Here is a 20,830-nt window from a genome sequence, read left to right on the forward strand (position 1 = left end):
ACCTGCCTTGCTACGTTTAAAAACATATTTTTCTATGATGATGATGGTAGTGATTATGAGATAAGCGCAATGATGATGTTAAACATTTTGTATATTTTGAAATCCTTTTTTAAAAAAATATTCAGCATAGAGTTTAAAGCTGCTTTGTGCAGTTATCTTGTTGATCTGGGAGATGGGGGCTATTTCCAAACTTTAAATTCAATTCACCTTTTGCTGAAGCACAATTCTGGCTAATTAGAATTCTTGTCAAGGGCTCACACACATTACTGCAGACTAAAGTTCAGAGGGAAAGGAGGGGCACCTGGACCTTATTTTAGAATGTTCTGTTCAAGGACTGGATTGAAAACACAAGAGACCTCGCTGCACTTGCCAACAGGGGCGACAACAGTCCACTGTGAGATCACCAGTGCTGTGGTTCCATTTCCTTTCTTAAGTCTCTCTTGCTGGTCCAACTTGTGATTGCCTCTCGTCACTCTTTATTTAAGATGTTTCAACATGGGTTAGGTACTTCTTATTGATTGGTGGCCCTGTCCTTATTTGTTGAATCAGTTTGCAAATTTGCACACTCTCCTTCTGATCCAATATTTTGCATGTACTGGAATAAATACCAAGGTAAATGCATTAATTTACACATTTTAGCGAGTACCGTATGCATGTCAAATGAGCCATTTTAAACAAACATCATCTCTGCACAGAGGTTTGTACTTTAAAGGTGAGACACACAAGTAATATTCTTTGACTTTGTGGTATTTAAATGGCACGGGCATAGTGGTAAGGGACATTGTGTGCTAAAAATCAGTAATCCCTCATGGGCATTTCAGGTCGTAGTAAGGATTAACCTGAGGTGGCCTGGTTGGATTGGTCCCGCTCTGTTATAAAAGAACAAACCCCCCCAGTCCATCTTAACTTATCACAGCAAGGTATAGTTGAACATATAGGTTAACCATCTGCCAGCAGTCTGTCCTGTCACATCAAAACCAATTAGCAGAGTTCAACGTCGATATTTGACGAATATTCTTCCCAAAAAGTCTTTATCTTTACTGATGATGCACTGGTGCGACTGCACCAATTGCTGACATCAAACAATCCATTATCTGCTAAGTGCCAAACCGGGGTTCAAGAATATGAGCCATGTGTCTGCCTATATCACGTGTCATAATGGTAATGATAATGCACAGTGGTCTGATTGGAGTGGCGCGGTAATGGCGTGCACGGTGGTGTCTCCGGTCCGTGGGCAGCTTAGGGCTTATCATATTGATTGTGTAAAGCCCCTCAGATCCAGACTAACATAGATTATCAAGACAATCTGATGATGCCGACAGGACCCTTTCACGCAACATTTGCATCAAATGCAGCATGGATTTTTTTTTTTTTAAATATGGATTTTTTTATGGTGTCATACATGATTTTTGTTCCAATAACATGTGTTGTGCTTTGTGTGCAGCTCGGGCCCCTTTCCTAATCTCAGACATTACTGCAAGACAAAGACCAAAGACAAAAAGCCTCACGCTGGTCCTCAGAATACAAACCTAATGAGGCAGAAAAGATGACTGACGGGAGGTGAATGGTGGTTTTAATACTCCACCATGCATTCAATTTGGATCTACCGCCGAACTATCTTGTGTAAATTTCCCCGAGTGACTGTTTTCAGTCAGGCAGAGCCTTTGCTACACTGCAGGTGAACGAGAGCAGCTCATCAGAGAAAGATCTGGCGGGGTGTGGACGTTAATGCTTAAAAAGAGTTGCATATTCCTTCCACGTAGTGTGAAGGAACCAAGCAGTGAGAAAAAAAGGGGAGTAGAAGTGAGAGACCCTTTTTGTGAAAAAAGGGGAGCTGCAGCAACATTTCATCTTTTGTGTCCCTGATTGATGACCTAAGAGATGGATGATATTCGGCAGCGCTGTGTGGTATTGTCTTATCCTGGCCGGCACAAAGAGGGGGGGACACTTATCATCTCGAGGTTTATGTATAGAGCAGGGGGCAAGGGTTGTCAGAATGGATAAAAAAGGGGGGTGTGGGGAAAGACCAGAGGGGTGGGAGTCCCTACGATAAAATGCGAGATGAGCTAATGGCATCGGAGGCAGCCGGAGAGAGACCTCTCCCGTGAGGACGTCGCCAGGACTTCCGTCCTGATGCACAGCCCAAGCACAGTCTGCAAAAGGAAAAATCAGCTCATTGACAACAGAAATTCTCTTTGACTTTAGAATGATTGCCTGCTTTGGCCTTTGCTGGCTCCTTGCTAGCAGGTGGCCCAGGTTTGTCAAGGCTAGTTTGGGATTAGGTTTGGGACATTGTTTAGTGGGAACACTGGTGTGAATACAAAGGGATTAGCTGGTTTACTGTGAGTCTGCTGCGTGGAGAAGGGGAGGGGAGGCCTCTGAGGGTGATTGATGGAGTTTTGTTATGGCAAAAACAAATAAAAAAAAAATAAACAAGCCTAATTTAAGAGTGTGGACATATTTTTTTTATTTGATTCCAGTCACAGAAGACTGAATTAACTTAAATAATGGAACTAAAAATCTATCCTTTTCTAAAAAGAAAAACACAAGTTCCCACGTTTCTCTAAGTGTAGAGGCCGGAAAAAAAAGGTCCCCCAAAATAATCTCAATGCCTTGAACCATGTGCCACCATTAGGACACACAAAGAGAGATGTGACAAATGGCCATTTTAACGTCCCTCTTTGACTTTAATGAATTTATACGTTATCTTGCCGTAATGGAGGCTGCCGGTGGAGGGGCTGGCGCAAGGCTATAACAAATGAAAAGCTCTGATTAGTGCAGAATGAGCAGAGAAAAAAAACGCCATTCATCTTGGTTAGCATCCTCCTGTGCGCCTTTATGGGTCGCTGTAACAAGGACGGTGGGACCGGGGGTGCTTGTCCCATTAGCGGCTGAGTGGTCAGCGAGGACGGCATTTGACGGAGCGTCTGCCCGCTCCGCACTGGAGGACTGTGAAAGCGTCACAGCGGCTTGACTCCTGAATAACCTTCTGAGGGACCCCTGCATGACCCCGCAATCTGAACGGGGTTGTGGGGGGACTCCGGGGGGTACCCAGACCAGGGCTCCCATTAGCAGAAGGTAAACACCAAAGGCTCAGGGAGAGAACAGGGGATGAAAACAATGTCTCAAATTTGATTTTAAAAGAAAGAAAGAGAGAGAGAAAGAAAGAAAGAAAGAAAGAAAGAAAGAAAGAAAGAAAGAAAGAAAGAAAGAAAGAACTATGTGGAATTTGAATTGACATTTTTGTTGCAAGTTCAACTACAACAAATTATCAATGGACTAAATGCAATCATAAAGTCAAATTTGAGGGACTATCTACTTCCCACTTCTGCTTCTTTAAACTCAACTTAATCGCATTTTTAAAGACAAACTAACAACAAACTGCATTTATTGAATACATTTGCATTAGCACACAAATGACCTGGAAAACAATGTCGAGGGACTTAAAATAAATGCATAAATGATTGGTTTGTTCCAATGAACAAAAAAAGAAGTCAGTGAACCTCAGAGAAAATGTCCCTTTGACACACCTGACGTTATTCTGTCTCGGCTCCTTAAACGTCTATTAGTTCTTGCATACAACAACATTGCATTTTTACATTATTTTTTAGTAGATTGCCGCAAATCTCATTCTATACCACGTTTAATATACATTGCAACAGAGCGTCACTGCAGGATCAGGATCGCTTTGTAAGCTTGATATCGAGCACTGTTGTCATTGGGAGAAGCCCTGTTTACCCCCCGCCCCCCTTGTTGGGCCCCCGTGTAGAGCCGCCTTGCAGAGTTGAGTCGGGCTGGGAGAGGAATGCGCTGGGATGCAGCATCGACTGTAGGAGATCGACGCTTCAACTCGCACATTATGGACAGCAATGATCCATATTTACACCTCAGTAAGTTCTTCCACGCTCCCCCCGTGTCCCTTTCGGTTTCTCTACGGTTTGTTTTGATTTCATGCAACCGCGTCCGTTTCGTGGCGATCCTGCGCGGAACGGCGCGCCGAGCCGCCGTCCGCACACTTTTATCAGCCGGTGTCCAGGAGTCCGGCTCTTCAACTTGTCGCTAACCACAGTCTTTCAGCCGCTGCCTGTTTAAATTTGCTGCTAATAGAAAACGTCAGGTGATCGTTGTTGTGCAGGTCAGGCAAGGTCAGAGGTTGGCACTTTAATTGCGCTTATGTAATTTATGGCGCTCGCCGCGCGTCTCTTGCTTTGCTAAATTTTTTTTAGTTGTGTATGGGTGTCAGATTCAGTGAGAAATTCGTAAAATGGCGATTTTCGGAGGCAGAGCTCATTTTTAAGGTAAACGGCTGTAGTTTTGTGCGCTCTGGCGCGGTCATCGCGGTGCTTTTTATCCAGCCGAATGACAGCACGATGTGATTTTTACCCACTCCGGCTGAACTCTGCTCTGACGTGTTGACTTTGACCTGGAACCAGCTGATGGCTTTATTCTATTATCAGTATTTGCTGTGACAGCCTCCATGGAAATGACTCGTACTTCTTAGCGTGCAGTTTGCAACACGTGGAAAACAGACTTCGTGTCCCCACTGGGCCGAAGAAGCGCCTGCATTGCGTTTAAATCAGCCCAAACCATCTTAAAACTGGACCGTCTGCAACGTGAGGCTCATTTTTTTCCCTCAGCTTCGGCGAGTCACACACTATGTGCATCATTTATCATGTGATGTTTTTTCCCTCTCTTTCACTCTGTCACCGCTGTGACAGATACACTCATGCTTTTACTACACTGTCCTTTGTAGGGAGGGAGGGGGGGAGGTGAGAGATAGACTGATAATGTGGCATTATAAAGAGGCAAATCATACCTCTTTGAAGTCCCTTTATGTTATCTCGGATATCTTGGCACCATTCGGAGGGACTGAAAATTGTTTCCATAGTGAATGCGCCTCCAAGGGACACAAGAAAGACATCTGGATATGAGAACATGTTGAGGGAAGCCTCCAGACAAAGCAGAGCCCCCATGGAGCACCAGGTCTATCATGGCCACCTCATAAGACCCACTCTGATCTGATGGAGATGGCATTTGCAAATCAGGCCACATAAATATAGATATGTTATTTAAAACAGCCGCGCCAGTTACTCGTTAAAATCATTTCCTGCAGGCTGTGACCAAATTGGACGAGCTGTGTGTTTGAGTGTATTTTAAGACTTATCCGACTTCATGTTAAATGAAACTCAGCGAAGGCCAAAACCTTCCTAAATGCTAAAACTAAAAGCTGCTAAACTCTTTCTGAGGCTAAACCCAAAACACCCAGAGAACATTTAAAGGAACGGCCTCAGCTTTGACTTATGATGGTGTTTACCATCAACAGCCCACTTCAGAACGCTCATGAAGAAAAGGGCCGTAAACTGTTTCTGGAAGAGCAGCAGACGGTCCAGTTGCAGATGAGTTTGCATTCGTTTTTTCCGCTGGTGGAAGTGATTCCAGACAGGCTGACGCGAGGCAGCTCCCCGCATGTGTTTGACTTTGTGAGAAGATTCGCCGTTAGGGGAAGTTGCAGCAGAAAGGAGAACAGGAGTGAGAGTGGAGAGGGAGAAGTAGAGGGGAAATGCAGGGAGGGGGTAGAGAGAGGTCACCCTCGTTGATGTGAGCTCTCATCACTTGCCAGAGGTCAATGATTCACCTCCAGCTACACACACACACACACACTACACAGCCAATGTGTGATGACATAATGTGACTTCAAGAATTTGGGTGTTCTGTTTGACTGCAAAGTCTTTGCTCTGTCACGGGCCGATCCCTGCATTCACCCACCCTCTGCCGCTGAGTTAAATAAACCACACAGGTAGAAGGTGTGTCCTTGTGCAGGTATTTGCTCAAGAATTCTGTAGCTTAAACCCTCCGGTGCACATGCATGAGTGCAAAAAGACCAGCCAGACAATAGGTCCATTTCCAGACACATTTGACTGAGTGCATTTCTGTGTCAGTGCAAACGAGACCGCCGGGCCTGAGTGGGTGCTAATTGTGAGAACAGGATAAAGGAAAAGACGGGGTGTAAGGAGGCCATTCTCCGGAATAATTGTCAGTAATTAGTCATTAGCAAAGAAGGTCAGAGCCTTGAATTAATTCCTGCTTTAATCACGCAGAGAACCTTGAAAGGCCCTAGAGGCTGCAGCTGTATGATGAGATCTGTACAACAGTTTTCATTAGTAACTGTGTAGCAATGACACACACACCACACAGGGATGCAAACACCAATGTGTCTCTGTCCCAAAAATCAAATCACTTCAGGCAGTGTCTAATTTTAGGAAGGGACAACAGCAAAACAGGCAGTTTAACATGAGATGGTGTCTTTTTAAGAGCACATCTTAGAGTGATCTGAGTGTTTTACCCATTATAGAACTGCAATAAACTGTTGCGCTGAGATAAATTCCCATGATGGCCTGGGGTCAGATTTTGCCTGAAGGCCGTGGTAAAAGCCATGGAACCTGAGCCCGCAACAGTGACACTGTTGCAGAGGGGGTACCATTCAAGTCAATGATGTGTTGATCGTTGAAGACTTGGGGCTCTGTCGGTGCTATCCTTTGACAGTTTTTTAATCAGTGTCTAACCGATCCTAAATTTCCTGGAGGAGAGGACTGCTGCCAAAAATAAAATCCCAAGTGGTGGAAACTTTGGCTGACAGGCTAGATGGTCAATAAAGTCAGACGTAATTGCAACAGTATTCATTATTGTTTTTAAATACCAAGGTAAACTCTTTCCAGATTGAAACGTTTCATGTTTCATATTAAAATCTTTCCTGTTGTCACAAGTGTCAAGAGTGATGTGAATGGTCCATTGTTGCTTCATATCTGTCAGATTTAAAGTACAGCAGGCTTTATTATCATACCTGTGCTGTCAGGCCGCCAACCATCCCGTTTCTTTCAGAAGATCTGCTTCTGAATGCCAATTACGGTTCTCGCGGTTAATTTGGTGTGTTTGATGTGGGTCAGGTCACCCTACTGTAACGCAGCAGATGCGCTTCAGAGGGGCTATATTTAAATATCGTCTGGTGAGGCAAGTGTGTATTCTCTTGACTGGGTCACAGTGGGGATTTGGTTTCTTGTGGTGATCTTTACAGCACTGTACGGACATTTGATCCAGCTTCATGCAGGTGCTCTGCACAAGAAAAGTGGAGTCATGGGCTGGTTCAAGACACCAAATGTCAGGGTCTCTGATTGGCCGGCAGAGTAGATTAAAAAGCCCCTGCAGACTAAAGCACTTTGTAATCCCTGGTGTGAGGTTTGATGGTTTTGATGATAGTCTTTAAAGGCCTGAAATGTGGGCCTGTTGGAGTAAAGATTGAATTGATCCCTGAATGTTTTCAAAAGTTTATTTAGGTTCCGTTTAGGATTTGTCATGTATTGTTCTTCATTGCCTTTAAGTTATATTTTTGGCTTGTATCTCCATCTGGGGTTTCACTTAGCTGTGTGTTTACTCCACCATCCTGGAGCACTTAAGAAGACAATTCCCCACTTCCTGGCATGCCACAACACTGGTTAAACACACAAACACCTTAACAATGTTCACAGGGGGAACACGCCACAGTAAAAACTTTTTTTTTTAAAAATTGCAAGCTGGCATTTAAAAGGAGTGAAAGACAGACACCTTTTTTAGTGTTTTGTGTCTAAATATCTGACAGATAAAAGAAAAAGCTTCTGAGGACTAGTGGAATCTCAGTGGCTCACTATCCCTCATGTTCTCAAGTCCTGATCCTTTTACAAGGGAGAAATAGGAAACTTCTGAGTATCATAATCGTAAGTACCAACCCCCCCCCCCCCCCAACACACACACACACACACATACACACACACACACACACACACACACACACACACACACACACACGCCCATGGCACGGTGCTCTGCCGCTACAACAGGTGTCTCTGTGCAGATAATTTTACCAACACTAAGACAGACACATGAGACGAGAGCTGATTTGATCGGGAAGCAAACAGCTCCTGTGGGATTGATCTCCCCGGGCGGATAATCTGTGTAATCCTATAACCGGCACCGGTGGACTCCACCTCTTCTGCCCTTTGCTAAGCCCCCACCCTTCTGTCCGTAGCAGCTCTCGTGATCTGGCTGCTTTAAAAAAGTGTTTGATTTTTATTTATTTTTTAATTATTTTCGACCGACCCCATCACTGCATATCTTCCCTCTGAGGACTAACTGTCGAGTCCGCGTGCTGGTCCGGACTGGCTGGGATCTGTACCCGAAGACATGTGGCACACGCTGGCATCACCTGCAACTGGAGGAAGCCCTGGGCAGGAGATAGACTCTGGCCACTGTGAGTAGCTGGGTTTGCTGTTTGCTGCAAAGTGTCAGCTCAGGCAAAAACAAAATCTGACTGCTGGCGTGAAAACTTTTACGCTTCCTGCCTCGAATCCTTGCCTGGTCTTTGAATTCATCAGTGGTGGAAGTGTCAGAATAAGGTTGAGCCACTTTAGGACTCAGAAGTGAGTAGTGGTGGTGGTGCATCCTTCCATCACCTCCCCAATTCCTAATGATTCCAAAAGGATGTAGAAGGCACATTTTGCAGCCTACTTAGAAACTGCTTACGTGTTTTAAATTGATAACACAGAACTTTGTCTTTCCTCTGGTGTCCTTGAGCAAAGCTTGTGACTCCTGTTTACAACTGTAGTTTCTCCTCTGTGGAAGAAAACCATGAGATGTTAATTTGTTCTCCATTTCTGAGTTGCTGTAAGGGCAGAACATTGTGGATAAGTCTAACAGAGCACGGAAAGTGCTCTGATGACTACACGGGACGTGTAATATCAGGCTAATCCACTTCTTTTATAAAGGAAAGTTGATTAAAACCACAGATAGTTTGGTGACAGAGACAGGGTTCATTCATAAAAGTTTTTTTTTACATAAATCAAGTGGGGTCAGTTATTAAGTGTTACTAAGGATACATGTGCAACAGTCAACTTGCTCTATCCCTGAACTATTTGGCTTCGTTGAGCTTGCTGTGTCGTCTGGCTGTCTTTCTAGGATCAGGTCGAAGGTACAGAGGTCAGGTCACCCTGGTTGCTCTCTTGCAAGAGTAGAGTGTGTGCGTGTGTGTGTGTGTGTGTGTGTGCGTGATCTCCACCTGTTTGTTTTCGAGGACTGCTTGGTCAGCCAGTGGAATTGTGTTATCTCTGACTGTTTAAGTTTCAAACAGTCTTTATCTCGTCCCCTGTCTCAGCTCTGGCCTCCTCATCGATCCTGTCCCCGTCCCTCCCCCCTCTCCTGGCCATAAAAACATCCCTCTGGCACATCTGCAGTGTCTGTTGATACAAAGATAGACAGCAGATGATGTTCATTAGCTTGACTTGATTTTGGTTTTTTTTGGGGGCGGGGAATTCCCTTATTTATAAGGCCACAATACAAGACAATATTTAGAGCTAATTTCTTTAGCGTTACTGTGTGTTATCTATACGCCTCTGTAGAAAACAAACATTTAGGAATGGACAAGGACACCTTTACTGGCTATTGGTTGGGTTGATGTTTAATTTAAGCTGTTCCTTTTTGTTCCCTTGTGTTGTTTTTGCATTTCATCGCCATGCAGCATGACTGATGATTTGGAAGTGGTTGAGATGAGATTTGCTCCCACTTCACAGTTTTGTGCCTGAGTTTATCGCCATTGTGTCATGTTGTCCGTTACTCACAGCCGACTCCACTGTCAGCTGACCTGGACTGTCTTGCTTGGAGGAAACACAGTTTTTGATTGCTACACTCTCAAGTATTCTGCAACCCCCACCCCCCAAAAACAACAAACCTCAAAGTGTTTTTATTTGAGGTATTTTATTTGGGAATAGAGATTTTTTTTGTCATGTTTTACCTTCAGAAAATGAATCACCATTTCCCCCCACTGGGTGATTTAATATTAGCAGATTAAATCCCTTTTGTGGTGAAAATGTCACAAGAGGCAGGGAGGGACACTGTTTCAGGGTAGGAAAAACAGCATCTATTATCCATCCATCCATCCATCCATCCATCCATCCATCCATCTATCCATCCATCCATCCATCCATCCACCCACCCACCCACCCATCCATCCACTCATCCACCCACCCACCCACCCATCCATCCATCCATCCACCCATCCACCCATCCATCCATCCATCCATCCATCCATCCATCCATCCATCCATCCATCCATCCATCCATCCATCCACCCATCCATCCACCCACCCATCCATCCATCCATCCATCCATCCATCCATCCATCCATCCATCCACCCACCCACCCACCCATCCATCCATCCATCCATCCATCCATCCATCCATCCGTCCATCCGTCCATCTCCCCTAATTGGCCCTGTCCCTCCCCCTGTCCCCTCCCTCTCGGCTCCCTACCTTTCTTGACAGCTGGCCTGCTGAGCTCCATATACTTACCCAGGGATAAGAGGATTTGCTGACACAACTGATCAGACATCAACCTCATTTAGCAAATAAATTAATAAATAAATGCTCGTGTTTTTGTGCACACATGGGGGGGGGGGGGGGGGATCAATGTTTTATTTTTTTAATTTTTAATCGTGTTTCTGTGACAAAAGCGTCTCTGACCAGGATTTGTGGCTGCTGCTGGTGAGCTTGAGATTTCTTAATCACATGTCTGCTGCTCCTAATGAGGTCTGCAAGCCATCCGTCTGATTACTTTAGGATGTCTTCTGCTCCCCCTCATATGGCCGCGGGACTGTCAGCTGCTGATATGATCAGTAGACCGGTCGCATGACCACAAAATACTCCCGGAGACATGGAAACAAGGTAGCGATCAGATCCACGCAGGTGTATCAATGTAACAGCAGTGTAAGAATGTGCTGCTGTGCTGTCCCATCCCCAACATACACCTCCAGTACTGCTCTTCTCTCCAGATAAGAGATAATGTTAGTTAGAGGGCTGTGGGGTTTATCGAATTACCACACAAAGGAGTGATTCCATCCAGCCATTAACCAGTAATTAACTGAGAGGGAATTAGAAGGTTTGTGGTCTGTGACTTAGCTGTTGAATAGGACAGAACGCTTGGTTTTTCATCATGGTTTCATCATGAGTGGCTTATGGTGGATGATGTGCCTGCAGGGCTTTTCCCTTCTCTCCTTGACCATTTCTGGGAATGATCAGAGCAGCTCCGCTGCAAACAGGTACTGGCTTGAACTTGGTTCACGCGTTTGGCAACAGGCGACCTTTGATTTGTGGCGCCGATGGTCAAAGGTGCCCTTCACTGCCGTCTGTTTGCTCACAAATAGATGCTTGGGCCGCCGCAGCGGCTGACGGCAAACACAGGAGAGAAACCGGCGTGAGTCTGGGTCTGCGAGCAGCCTCCTGGTGGCCACTAATGCGTATTTTACAATGTGTGAGAGGAATGTACATTCCAGAGGCTTCTTTATGTAAAGGTGATTTACACGGAACAGTTGGTCGAGGCGGGTGATTCCAGGATAGGCCCCTTTGAGCCGCTCCGGGCGATTTACGCTTCCTCCGTGAAATGCGTTGGCCTCCTTACCCACAGAGCTCACCAACACACCCTCACACTTCTCAAAGTGCCCTCACGTTGCCAGTCTTTCCCCTTTTAGGCGTCTGACCAGCTGACTGCCCACGTGCTTTTGTGCCCCTCTGTGTCGGGTTCGGTTTCGCCTCAAGCTTGACTTTTGTTGCGGAGATAGAAGGAGGTTGAATGGGTACGGCAGCATCCAATCACTCTTGAAATATCAGTTGAAATATCAGTTTTCAGCCTGATGTCTCTTTTGATTTACAATAATCCTGAAATAAACACATATTCGGGACCAGTGCAGGACTCTGGCTCTTACAGGTCTGCAACCAGTGCTGTCATTTGTTGCCCTGGGCAGGACCTTCTACATACTTTCTTGTTTTGACATTGTGTTAAATTGCTGAATAGTGCGACAACAGCCCCGTCACTGTGTCTCCTAAGCTGCGCTTCTAGAATAGATTTTTACGATGCTGGAAGGGAATTTCTCATGCACATAATGAGAAGGGGTCAGCGCTCAAAATCAGACACAGTACGTGCAACTCCTCCATTACATAAGCTCATTATTCAGGCAAATAGACAAGCAGCAATCCAGAGCAGTCTTTGCTTACATTTACATTGTAGACTTGCACTGTGGGCTATAGCGAGGGATTAATGCCGTTTGTATTTTACTGTGTCATATCTTTATGGTCCCTCAGCTCTGTGGGGGAGGGAGGCCCCATTGCACTTTTGCCTGCCAGGGATCACCAGTGGAGGGCTGAGAAAGTGGGCGAGTGAGACGGGGGGAGGCTATAGTCTCAGTGCTAAACAGGAAGTTGCACAACATCTGTTCCTTGGCACTCAGAGAGGGAGTAGACAGCCAGCTGTGTGTGTTTCGGAATGTGTTTTGATTCAAGCAGAACCTGCATCCAGACAGACGTTGTGACATTCTACCCCCCCCCCCCCCCCCCCCAAAAAAAAAAAATCTCAGAGTGACTGTCTTCAATCACTGTAACGTTCCATTTCCTTTAACTAGATTTTCTTACATGTGGCTGAGGAGGATCTAATTTGGGCTTCATTGTTGCCGTGGGTCAAAAATGACAGTGACACTGTGAAATGAGTAAAAGTCCTGAACTCAGCTGATATTATTAGACAAACAGCAACAAACTGTTGAAATTCGATATTGTGACAGATTTTATAAGAAATGTACCAAAAAGATACTCATGGTCAAACCTGTCACCAGTCTGCTCTGTCTTGGTACATGTTGTGCTTATCATAGGAAATGTCAACTGTTCTCAGTCATCACATCATCCTTTCAAATAATTAAAAATGACAACATATAAAGGTTCCACAAGATGAGCGGGTCACTATAGTTGCCTGCTAGTGTGCGTTGTTCATCTTTACATGCAGAGGATCACTTTGCAGCTGAGTGTCTGTCCAAACTATTGAGTCTCATATTAGATTTTACGTACTTTACTTTATTGAATTGTGTGTTTAAGGTCCCAGTTTTGGTGCTTGCCTGTACTGTCACCTGAAGCAGCATGGACTGACCCCTTGCACATGCCACAACTTCATCTTTGCATCGGTAGCAACTGAAATCTACGCAAGCTATAAAGAGCTCGAATCAAATGCGTATGTACGTGTGTGTTTAAAGGCGGGGGATGGTGCACTGACACAGGAAAACAGAAGCTTCTGGAATTTCTGAGCATTCAGTGGCTGCGTTTATTGTGCTTTTGGTGGCAGCGGCAACAGTCCTTATGTCAGAATGAGATGCTGCCACCGGAGGCACAGCACGTACCCAGGAATGCGTAAAAAAGATGCGGGTCCTACGTGGTGGTGATGGTATTTTTATTTAGCATTGACGATAAATGTTCCGATAGCTGTGGCACATGCGTGAAATCACACAGCGAGTCCTGTTACCCAGATGACTGACAGCTTTCCTAAGTAGGTCATCCAGGGAAATGCCAGCCTGTCACTTTCTATCAGTGGATGCAGATCTAAATCAGCACCCTGTGACCAAAGTCAGATGGGTTTCATCCCCCCCAGCCACATTTGTGCCGGAGAAAGTCATATGGAACTCTTAAGCAGCAATTTATTCTAAGATTCTCGGCCTCGTTTCACCCGCCCACGCCACAGTTGATGGTGAAGCGTGTTACGTTGTGATGGCCAACACACTGTCATTTACACCTGTTGTCACAATTATTTAGCTGTATTGTTACCACCTTTGATTTGTGGAAAACAATGGGACATGAGCATTTTCCCATTTCACCTGAACGCAGCGTCATGAGGAAAAAGAAATGATGCAGCTCAAAAGTTCAGTATTCTGCAAAGTGAGGAAGGCATTTCTTGGCAAGCTGTCAGTCATAAAGGCACGATGCTTTTTTATTTTTGGATGAAATTCTGATAATTTATTCCTTAATATTTTACAGCGTTTCACTATACACTGAATGTTGCCCGTCAGGATTATAACTAGTCTATCTTTTCTCTGAGATAGAGGCTTGCGAGTATTTGCTCCATCTCCTTCTTCAGTTGTCCTTGCACGCATTTCAAAACTTGAAAGGAAGACGCTGAGCTTGGATGTGGTTTCCTTCCTTGTGCACTGGAATGGTTGCACGGACGGTGCACTGTGATAATCATGTGACTGGATGTATGACATAAGCTATAAATGGAAATAAAACAGATACAGTATAGATACTGGAGCCTTTTGGGACTGATTGAAAAAAGAGAATAGTTCTGGTAAAGAGAGGAGGGGTAGTAACTCTTTAGTTTAATCTTTTAAAAAAAATGATCTTCACAATTTTAATTATTGCTGTCCGTCATATTGAGCTGCTGGAATGTACTACTACAGCGCTGTCACTGACCAACAAACTGGAATAACGGCTTCTAAAACCATTGTGCTAACACACTAGAATATTATGGATGTGTCAGATCATTCCTGTATCCATACCCTTCAAACAGAACTGAACTGGTCTGGGTGGACTGTGGATGCTCTGCGGTTAGCGGAAGTAAGCTGATCCAGAGATGTCAGAGAAGGAATTAAAATCAAGATGATGGAAGTAGCATGGAACACTCAGAACTCCCCATGTTTGCAGCTAGCTAAAAGGCCTTCTAGTCTGTTTGGTCTGACTGGAGAAAATATAATACTAAGAAGATGAAACTGGGCTTTTCAGCGACTGTATCAGCAGAGTCTGATGTGATTAGATCAATGAATCAACGCCGCTCACGTGCGTCTGCAATGGGAGGAGGATGATTAAGCCACAGCTGTTGCTGTACCTGAGATACTGCTCTTCAGAAGTTCTGTTCAAACTGAACTGATCTAAAACAATAAATGAATCTCCTCATATACGAATGACAATAATTAGCCAGTAAAGTTCTTTTATCTTGTGTCTCGCACGTTTTAACGAGCTGCCCTTTCCCCGTCCAGATTCGTCGGGGCCGATGAGCGCTGCCCACGCTCAGCCGGCTCACATGGGTGGCATGGTGGGCCACCCGTCAGTCATCAACACCTCCAGACCGCTGCTGTCCCCCATGACCACCTTGGGCTCACCAATGAACGGCCTGGCCTCGCCCTACTCTGTCATCACTTCTTCTCTGGGCTCGCCATCTGTGTCGCTGCCGTCTACACCCAACATGAACTTTGGACCCATCAATAGTCCACAGGTGTGAACATGTGTGTGGCTGCGTTGATGCTCATTAGTAGCTTTATTTGCATGTAGTTTCCCTGATTTTCAATTCAAAATATGGTGAGTTTAACAAAGTAATCTCATTTTTAATGTGTTCTATTACCTGTAGTTAAAAGCTGTCCACCCTGTGTAAAACGTCCTAAACCCATGTGCAAATTGGTTGATCTTTTGCATGTCAGTCTTGAAATCCCCACCAAAATCCTAAAAGTTTGTAGGCAAACTTCACCTATTGTGTGTACTTGTTGCGCTTTAACGTCCCTCCCTCCCTTATTCTTCTTCTAACCTTTTAAACTTTTTGACCCAAAGGTCAAGTTGTGCATTAGTGCTTTCATGCAGGATAATCGCACGGGGACCAGTGGTGCCCTCATTGATTGCACAGAGAGAACTATCTTTCTGGAGGTGTTTTCAGCGTGTAGAGGAGAGGTACTTTTATTCGCTGCTTTGCTAGAATTGCTTCCTCAGATTGTGCTACATAAACTGCAGCAAGGCAACCTTAATCGCAGGAAGCTGCACGCTCTCCACGCCATGCTCTGTATGAAAAACCCAGGACACTACTGTACAATAATCCAGATCAGTAACAGTTTAATACACTGCAACGCATTTCCAGACATCCAGTAAAATAAAGATTTTCTCTAAACTTTAGAATTAGAGTAGAATGAACGCTGGTCACGGATTCACATACGCAGAATGGAGAGGACTGCGAGCTGGATCACTCAATGGGGCTGCACAGTCAGAGATGTTGCTGGAATAAAAGGAAGAATAGACTTTCATCATATGCTCTGCTGTAAGGTCACAAGGCTGTGCCGACTACGTGAAAAGATGTATAGAAAAAAAAGAGTGCACATAATAAATAAGTGATAGGAAGAGCCTGAAGTGACTAGGATGTCCTATTTGTCACACAGCATCAAATATATAGAACATGAGGGCATATGTAGGTCAGGCCTTGGTTTCATCATACGGCGCAGATGTGTGCACGTAAACAACTGAACTAACAAAAAAATGTGCAGGACAAATACACGTCTAGTCTGCCGCTCGTCAGTAGGAGAGAAGGGTCAAAGGGTGCAAGGCTGATAAGAGAACCAAAGAGATATGCAGACATCAAAGGAGGCTGGACTTGAACTGTCCAGAGTTGCCGAGCACTTTTACAGTCCAGAGAGATTATTTGAGTTTCACTAGCTTCATGGTTTTATGTTCCCCTGAAACAATTTGTGATTATTTTAAAAACGTCCCTTTAAAATTCCTGCACATTACCTCCACCTGCCGTCCAAATGTGAGTACTGCACCTCCTCTACACGTGACTGGTATGTACTCTCCCCCCCTTGTCTACACACACTAAAAAAAACCTGTATGACAGGCCTCAGACTGAGCCCCACCCACCACCCGGGCATGTGATCGCACTCTGAGACGGTTGCAGCTAAAACGCGTGGGAGGGGAGAGAAGAACACAGCAGAGGGAGGCTAAAGGAGAGGAAGGGGGAGTGCCATGAAACGCTCCACTCTCACTTCCTCTCTGCTTCCTCTCAGGCTCTGTAATGCTGCAGTGCTTTCCACCTCATCTTAGATTCTGACGCCTGTGTCTTCCTGTTGTCCTCAGATGAATTCTATGAACAGCTCAGAGGACATCAAGCCTCCGCCGGGTCTGCACAACCTGGGAAACATCAACTACCAGTCAACGAGCCCCGGCGGCATTTCAAAACACATCTGCTCCATTTGCGGGGACCGCTCCTCAGGTAACGACTCGGGGAATCGTGCCGACATCACCAGCAGACGTGACTGAAAGCATGAGAAGGCAGATACTGATATTTCTGTGCTCATGACAGATGACCATTTATGGGATGCTAGAAGGGAAATTATGCTAAATCAAGGTTGAGTGGAGTGACATTATTCCTCAGATCTGCTTGAATAGGGGAATCGCCTCCATAAATGTGAAATGAATGTAGCTTCACCTTCTACCAACATGATGCCGTTGTTTACCAGCATCCTGAAACTTGACTAGATAGTCAACTTAGACTGTTGTGGCAAAACACTTTAATTTCCTTCCATGCCGTTGAGCAGCCTTACCGCATCTTTTTCCTTCTCTCTTTCATCGTTCAGGTTGGTTAGAGGTTCTCCAACATGTCCTGTTTCTCTTAAATCATAGGAATCTGCATTTGTTGCCACTTTCAATGTGAGATCTTCCGGATAAACCTGTGATATTGACTTTGTGACGATTAAAGAAGTCGTTCTGTGTAAATATGTAGAATACAGAACATGATCGCAACTCTGTGGGAGTGTGGCAGGAAACAGGCTTTTACGGGTTTCGGGTTTGTTGTGCTTTTATGGTAACCAATCCTGGGTTATTGGAGGTCACTGTGTATTTTTTTTTTAATAAGAATCTGTTCTGAAAAAGGTTTTCTGTGGCACTGCTGTCGATAGGGCCCCGCGCCATATGGACTGATAACTTCATGCTTGTTTGAGGCATCGCCCAACAACGTCCTGCAGGGTGTTGATGTCGAGCCTTCGGGAACCTCTTGAGCCCGCTGTTTGTGGTTTCCATCCTCTGGTCCATTGTGTCCTGCGACACCAGGACCGTTACAGTGGCCAGTGAGTTCGATACTTGCATGTTTGAGTCTTGGGCTCGGGTCCCAACGGCGCAAACTCCAACAATCAGCAGCGTTGTTCACCGTGGATTACTTTGCTATTTACTAAATGAAATGCAGAACACACTGCCAATACTCATAAACGGCACGCTTGCATGCCAGAGTACATGTCATCTGCACCAGGAAACCGGAAATCCAGCCAGTGACATTCACTGAATGTGATCTCAACAAGGGAACTTAACTTACTTTTCACCCACATTGCGCAACATTGATGGATTGTTATTCATCCTCACGCTCTAGTCTGCTGAGGACATTTATTTTACGTCTCACGGTGCCTTGTTGTCCCAACTATTATGGTTCTTTTAAATGATCTTGACCGATTGTGCTGTTTTCTGTTTGGGATGTGGCACCTGAAAGCATCGCTGCAACCCAGACTATTTCCATGCCGACCTACCCTCAAAGTACTTGTGTGTTTCCTTTGTTTCTGCAGGAAAGCACTATGGCGTCTACAGCTGTGAGGGATGCAAAGGCTTCTTTAAGAGGACCGTCCGTAAAGATCTCACCTACACATGTCGAGACAACAAGGAGTGCCTGATTGACAAGCGCCAGAGGAACCGCTGCCAATACTGCCGCTACCAGAAGTGCCTCGCCATGGGGATGAAGCGGGAAGGTGTGTGTTCAAGATGTGCGTCGTTTGTACTGGCTTGATTATATTCTTGAAATGTTTATTATCAGACAGCCTATTATAGTGATTTTTATGGAGAATTGATGGCATTTGTTTTAAGTCATGTCCAAATGGTGGCACTGATGAGGATGTCGGGACAGTAATGACTTGAAACGCATGCGTGTCTGCGGTTCCAGCCGTGCAGGAAGAGAGGCAGCGGGGGAGAGAGCGCGGAGACAGCGAGGTGGAATCTACCAGCGGCTTCAACGAGGACATGCCTGTGGACAAGATCCTCGATGCTGAATTGGCCGTGGAGCCCAAAACAGAGACGTACAATGAAGGAATCCCCAGCAACTCAGTAAGCACTTCGATTTAAATAAATATGACGTGTAATTCAGACTCAGTGTAAACTAAGCACATTCTGAAAAGACAAACAGTCTGTGTAAAGCATTGCAGCCGGAGCCTCATACGGTCCCCTGAAGCAAGTTGGGGCCCGATGGAGGAGTGTTGAATAGTTCCTGGGGACTGAGCCAAATACAGGCACACAAATGTGTCCTCTGGCTTAATGTGGTTACGTTTCATATCGGTGACATAATGCCGTCGCTATGAAAACATCTCCCCTGCTCTGGATGCTGGAACTGTGTGCTTTAAAACAATGCACCGCGTCACCGATCTCAGCTCATTGATTTGTTTTGTTGGTTTGTGCCCCCCCCCTCCCTCCCGCCCAGACAAACGACCCCGTCACCAATATCTGCCAGGCAGCAGACAAGCAGCTCTTCACCTTAGTGGAGTGGGCCAAGAGGATCCCGCACTTTTCTGAACTCCCCCTCGATGACCAGGTCATTCTGCTTCGAGCAGGTGGAGGCACACACGCGCACAAGCACACGTGTTGTTGTTTTCCCCTTCAGAAAAATTGAATCTTCTGCCCCCTGCTGGTGTAACATTTTACATACAGGCTTAGAAGTAAAACCACAGTCTTTCTGACATGAGCCCACCAAAAAAATCCCCTCAAAGACAAATAAACATGAAATCACTTAAATGTACATGTTTATCAGGTGCCTGATTTTTCTTCTTTCATCCACAGGCTGGAATGAGCTCCTCATCGCCTCCTTCTCGCATCGCTCTGTCACAGTAAAAGACGGCATCCTGCTGGCGACGGGTCTCCACGTTCATCGCAGTAGCGCTCACAGCGCTGGAGTGGGCTCCATTTTTGATCGGTAAGTAGCAAAAAGGTGAAGCATCGTCTGCTAGGGACGTCTCTTAGTTTCCATATCGACCCCTAAAACTACATTCATGTCTGCAGGGTCCTGACGGAGCTGGTGTCCAAGATGAAAGACATGCAGATGGACAAGACAGAGCTCGGCTGTCTGCGCGCCATCGTCCTCTTCAACCCAGGTGGGTCACCTGCAAAGACACCTGTCACCTGTGCGACGACGTAGCAGAGCAACATTTGTCCTGATTGTGTTGATAGATGCGAAAGGTCTTTCAAACCCCCAAGAGGTCGAGGGGCTGAGGGAAAAGGTTTACGCGTCGCTGGAATCGTACACGAAACACAAATACCCCGACCAGCCGGGCAGGTAGGAAAGAACGTGAGGAAACTGTTCCAGGAATCGTGAACGTGAGAAAGATTTGAATCGAAGCGGTGGCACTTTTTCTGTGTCAGGTTTGCCAAGTTGCTGCTGCGCCTGCCCGCTCTGCGCTCCATCGGCCTCAAGTGTCTGGAGCATCTGTTCTTCTTCAAGCTCATCGGCGACACGCCCATCGACACCTTCCTGATGGAGATGCTGGAGGCGCCGCATCAGATCACATGACACCAGCACCGCCCCCTTTCCCCCTGTACATACTCCTGCGCTGTCAGCAAGATGAAGAGAAACACAGACTTGATTCAAATTGTAAAACATCATATTTTGTACCTAGTAAAATGTAATTACCTTGAATTTTAAAAAAAGTATTTTGAGGTGGGATGTGACCGGGAGGATCAAGTACACTGTCACAATGAACTGTAATAGGACTGTTAACAGCTGACCTTTGTAAATAGATGATTTCAGGTGTCCATTTTAATAGCAAACCAATGCAATTTGAAAGAGTCATATTTTATTGAAAGAGAAATTGTATAATAACAGAAACATCAGCATTTCTTAAAACAGATTTGAAAAATCCTTACAGAATAAAATTATTTAAAAATGTGAACAGAAACACCTGTGATCTCTAGTCTGACTGTTGCATGGTGTCACCCCCCTCAGGCTTGCTGATCTGAAGCACTTATCAGTGTTTAGAGTGAATTTTCTTCATCAATCCCTCATTTCTTAATAAATCCCTCACTGCATTTTCATGCCATTATCATTATGCTCAGGCCTGTCATGAGTTTAACAACTAATTTAACCTCGTGCACAAAAGTAGTGATTTCTAAATAAAACAAGTTTTGACTGAAGTGGAGAAGATGACAGCAGTTTTCAGTTTCCAGT

General features: G+C 45.3%; 1 protein-coding gene across 3 annotated transcripts; it reads left to right on the plus strand.

Annotated features, from left to right (window-relative positions):
- Nucleotides 1-3,748: 3,748 nt before the first annotated feature.
- rxrgb (retinoid X receptor, gamma b) lies at nt 3,749-20,691 on the plus strand. 3 transcript variants are annotated; one of them, XM_011614763.2, is made up of 10 exons: nt 3,749-3,890; nt 14,865-15,100; nt 16,717-16,852; nt 18,192-18,386; nt 18,563-18,723; nt 19,094-19,223; nt 19,450-19,582; nt 19,669-19,760; nt 19,837-19,942; nt 20,029-20,691. In XM_011614763.2, exons 1-10 carry the CDS (start codon nt 3,806-3,808, stop codon nt 20,174-20,176), a joined length of 1,422 nt encoding a protein of 473 aa, XP_011613065.1. In that variant the 5' UTR covers nt 3,749-3,805; the 3' UTR covers nt 20,177-20,691. The 3 variants fall into 3 exon arrangements, with proteins under 3 accessions (XP_011613065.1, XP_011613066.1, XP_029684373.1); XM_011614764.2 differs by having other exon boundaries at nt 18,192-18,371; XM_029828513.1 differs by lacking the exon at nt 3,749-3,890 and adding an exon at nt 8,200-8,281.
- Nucleotides 20,692-20,830: the final 139 nt, after the last annotated feature.

The sequence above is a fragment of the Takifugu rubripes genome, chromosome 20, assembly GCF_901000725.2.
Source record: "Takifugu rubripes chromosome 20, fTakRub1.2, whole genome shotgun sequence".
Classification (NCBI taxonomy): domain Eukaryota; kingdom Metazoa; phylum Chordata; class Actinopteri; order Tetraodontiformes; family Tetraodontidae; genus Takifugu; species Takifugu rubripes.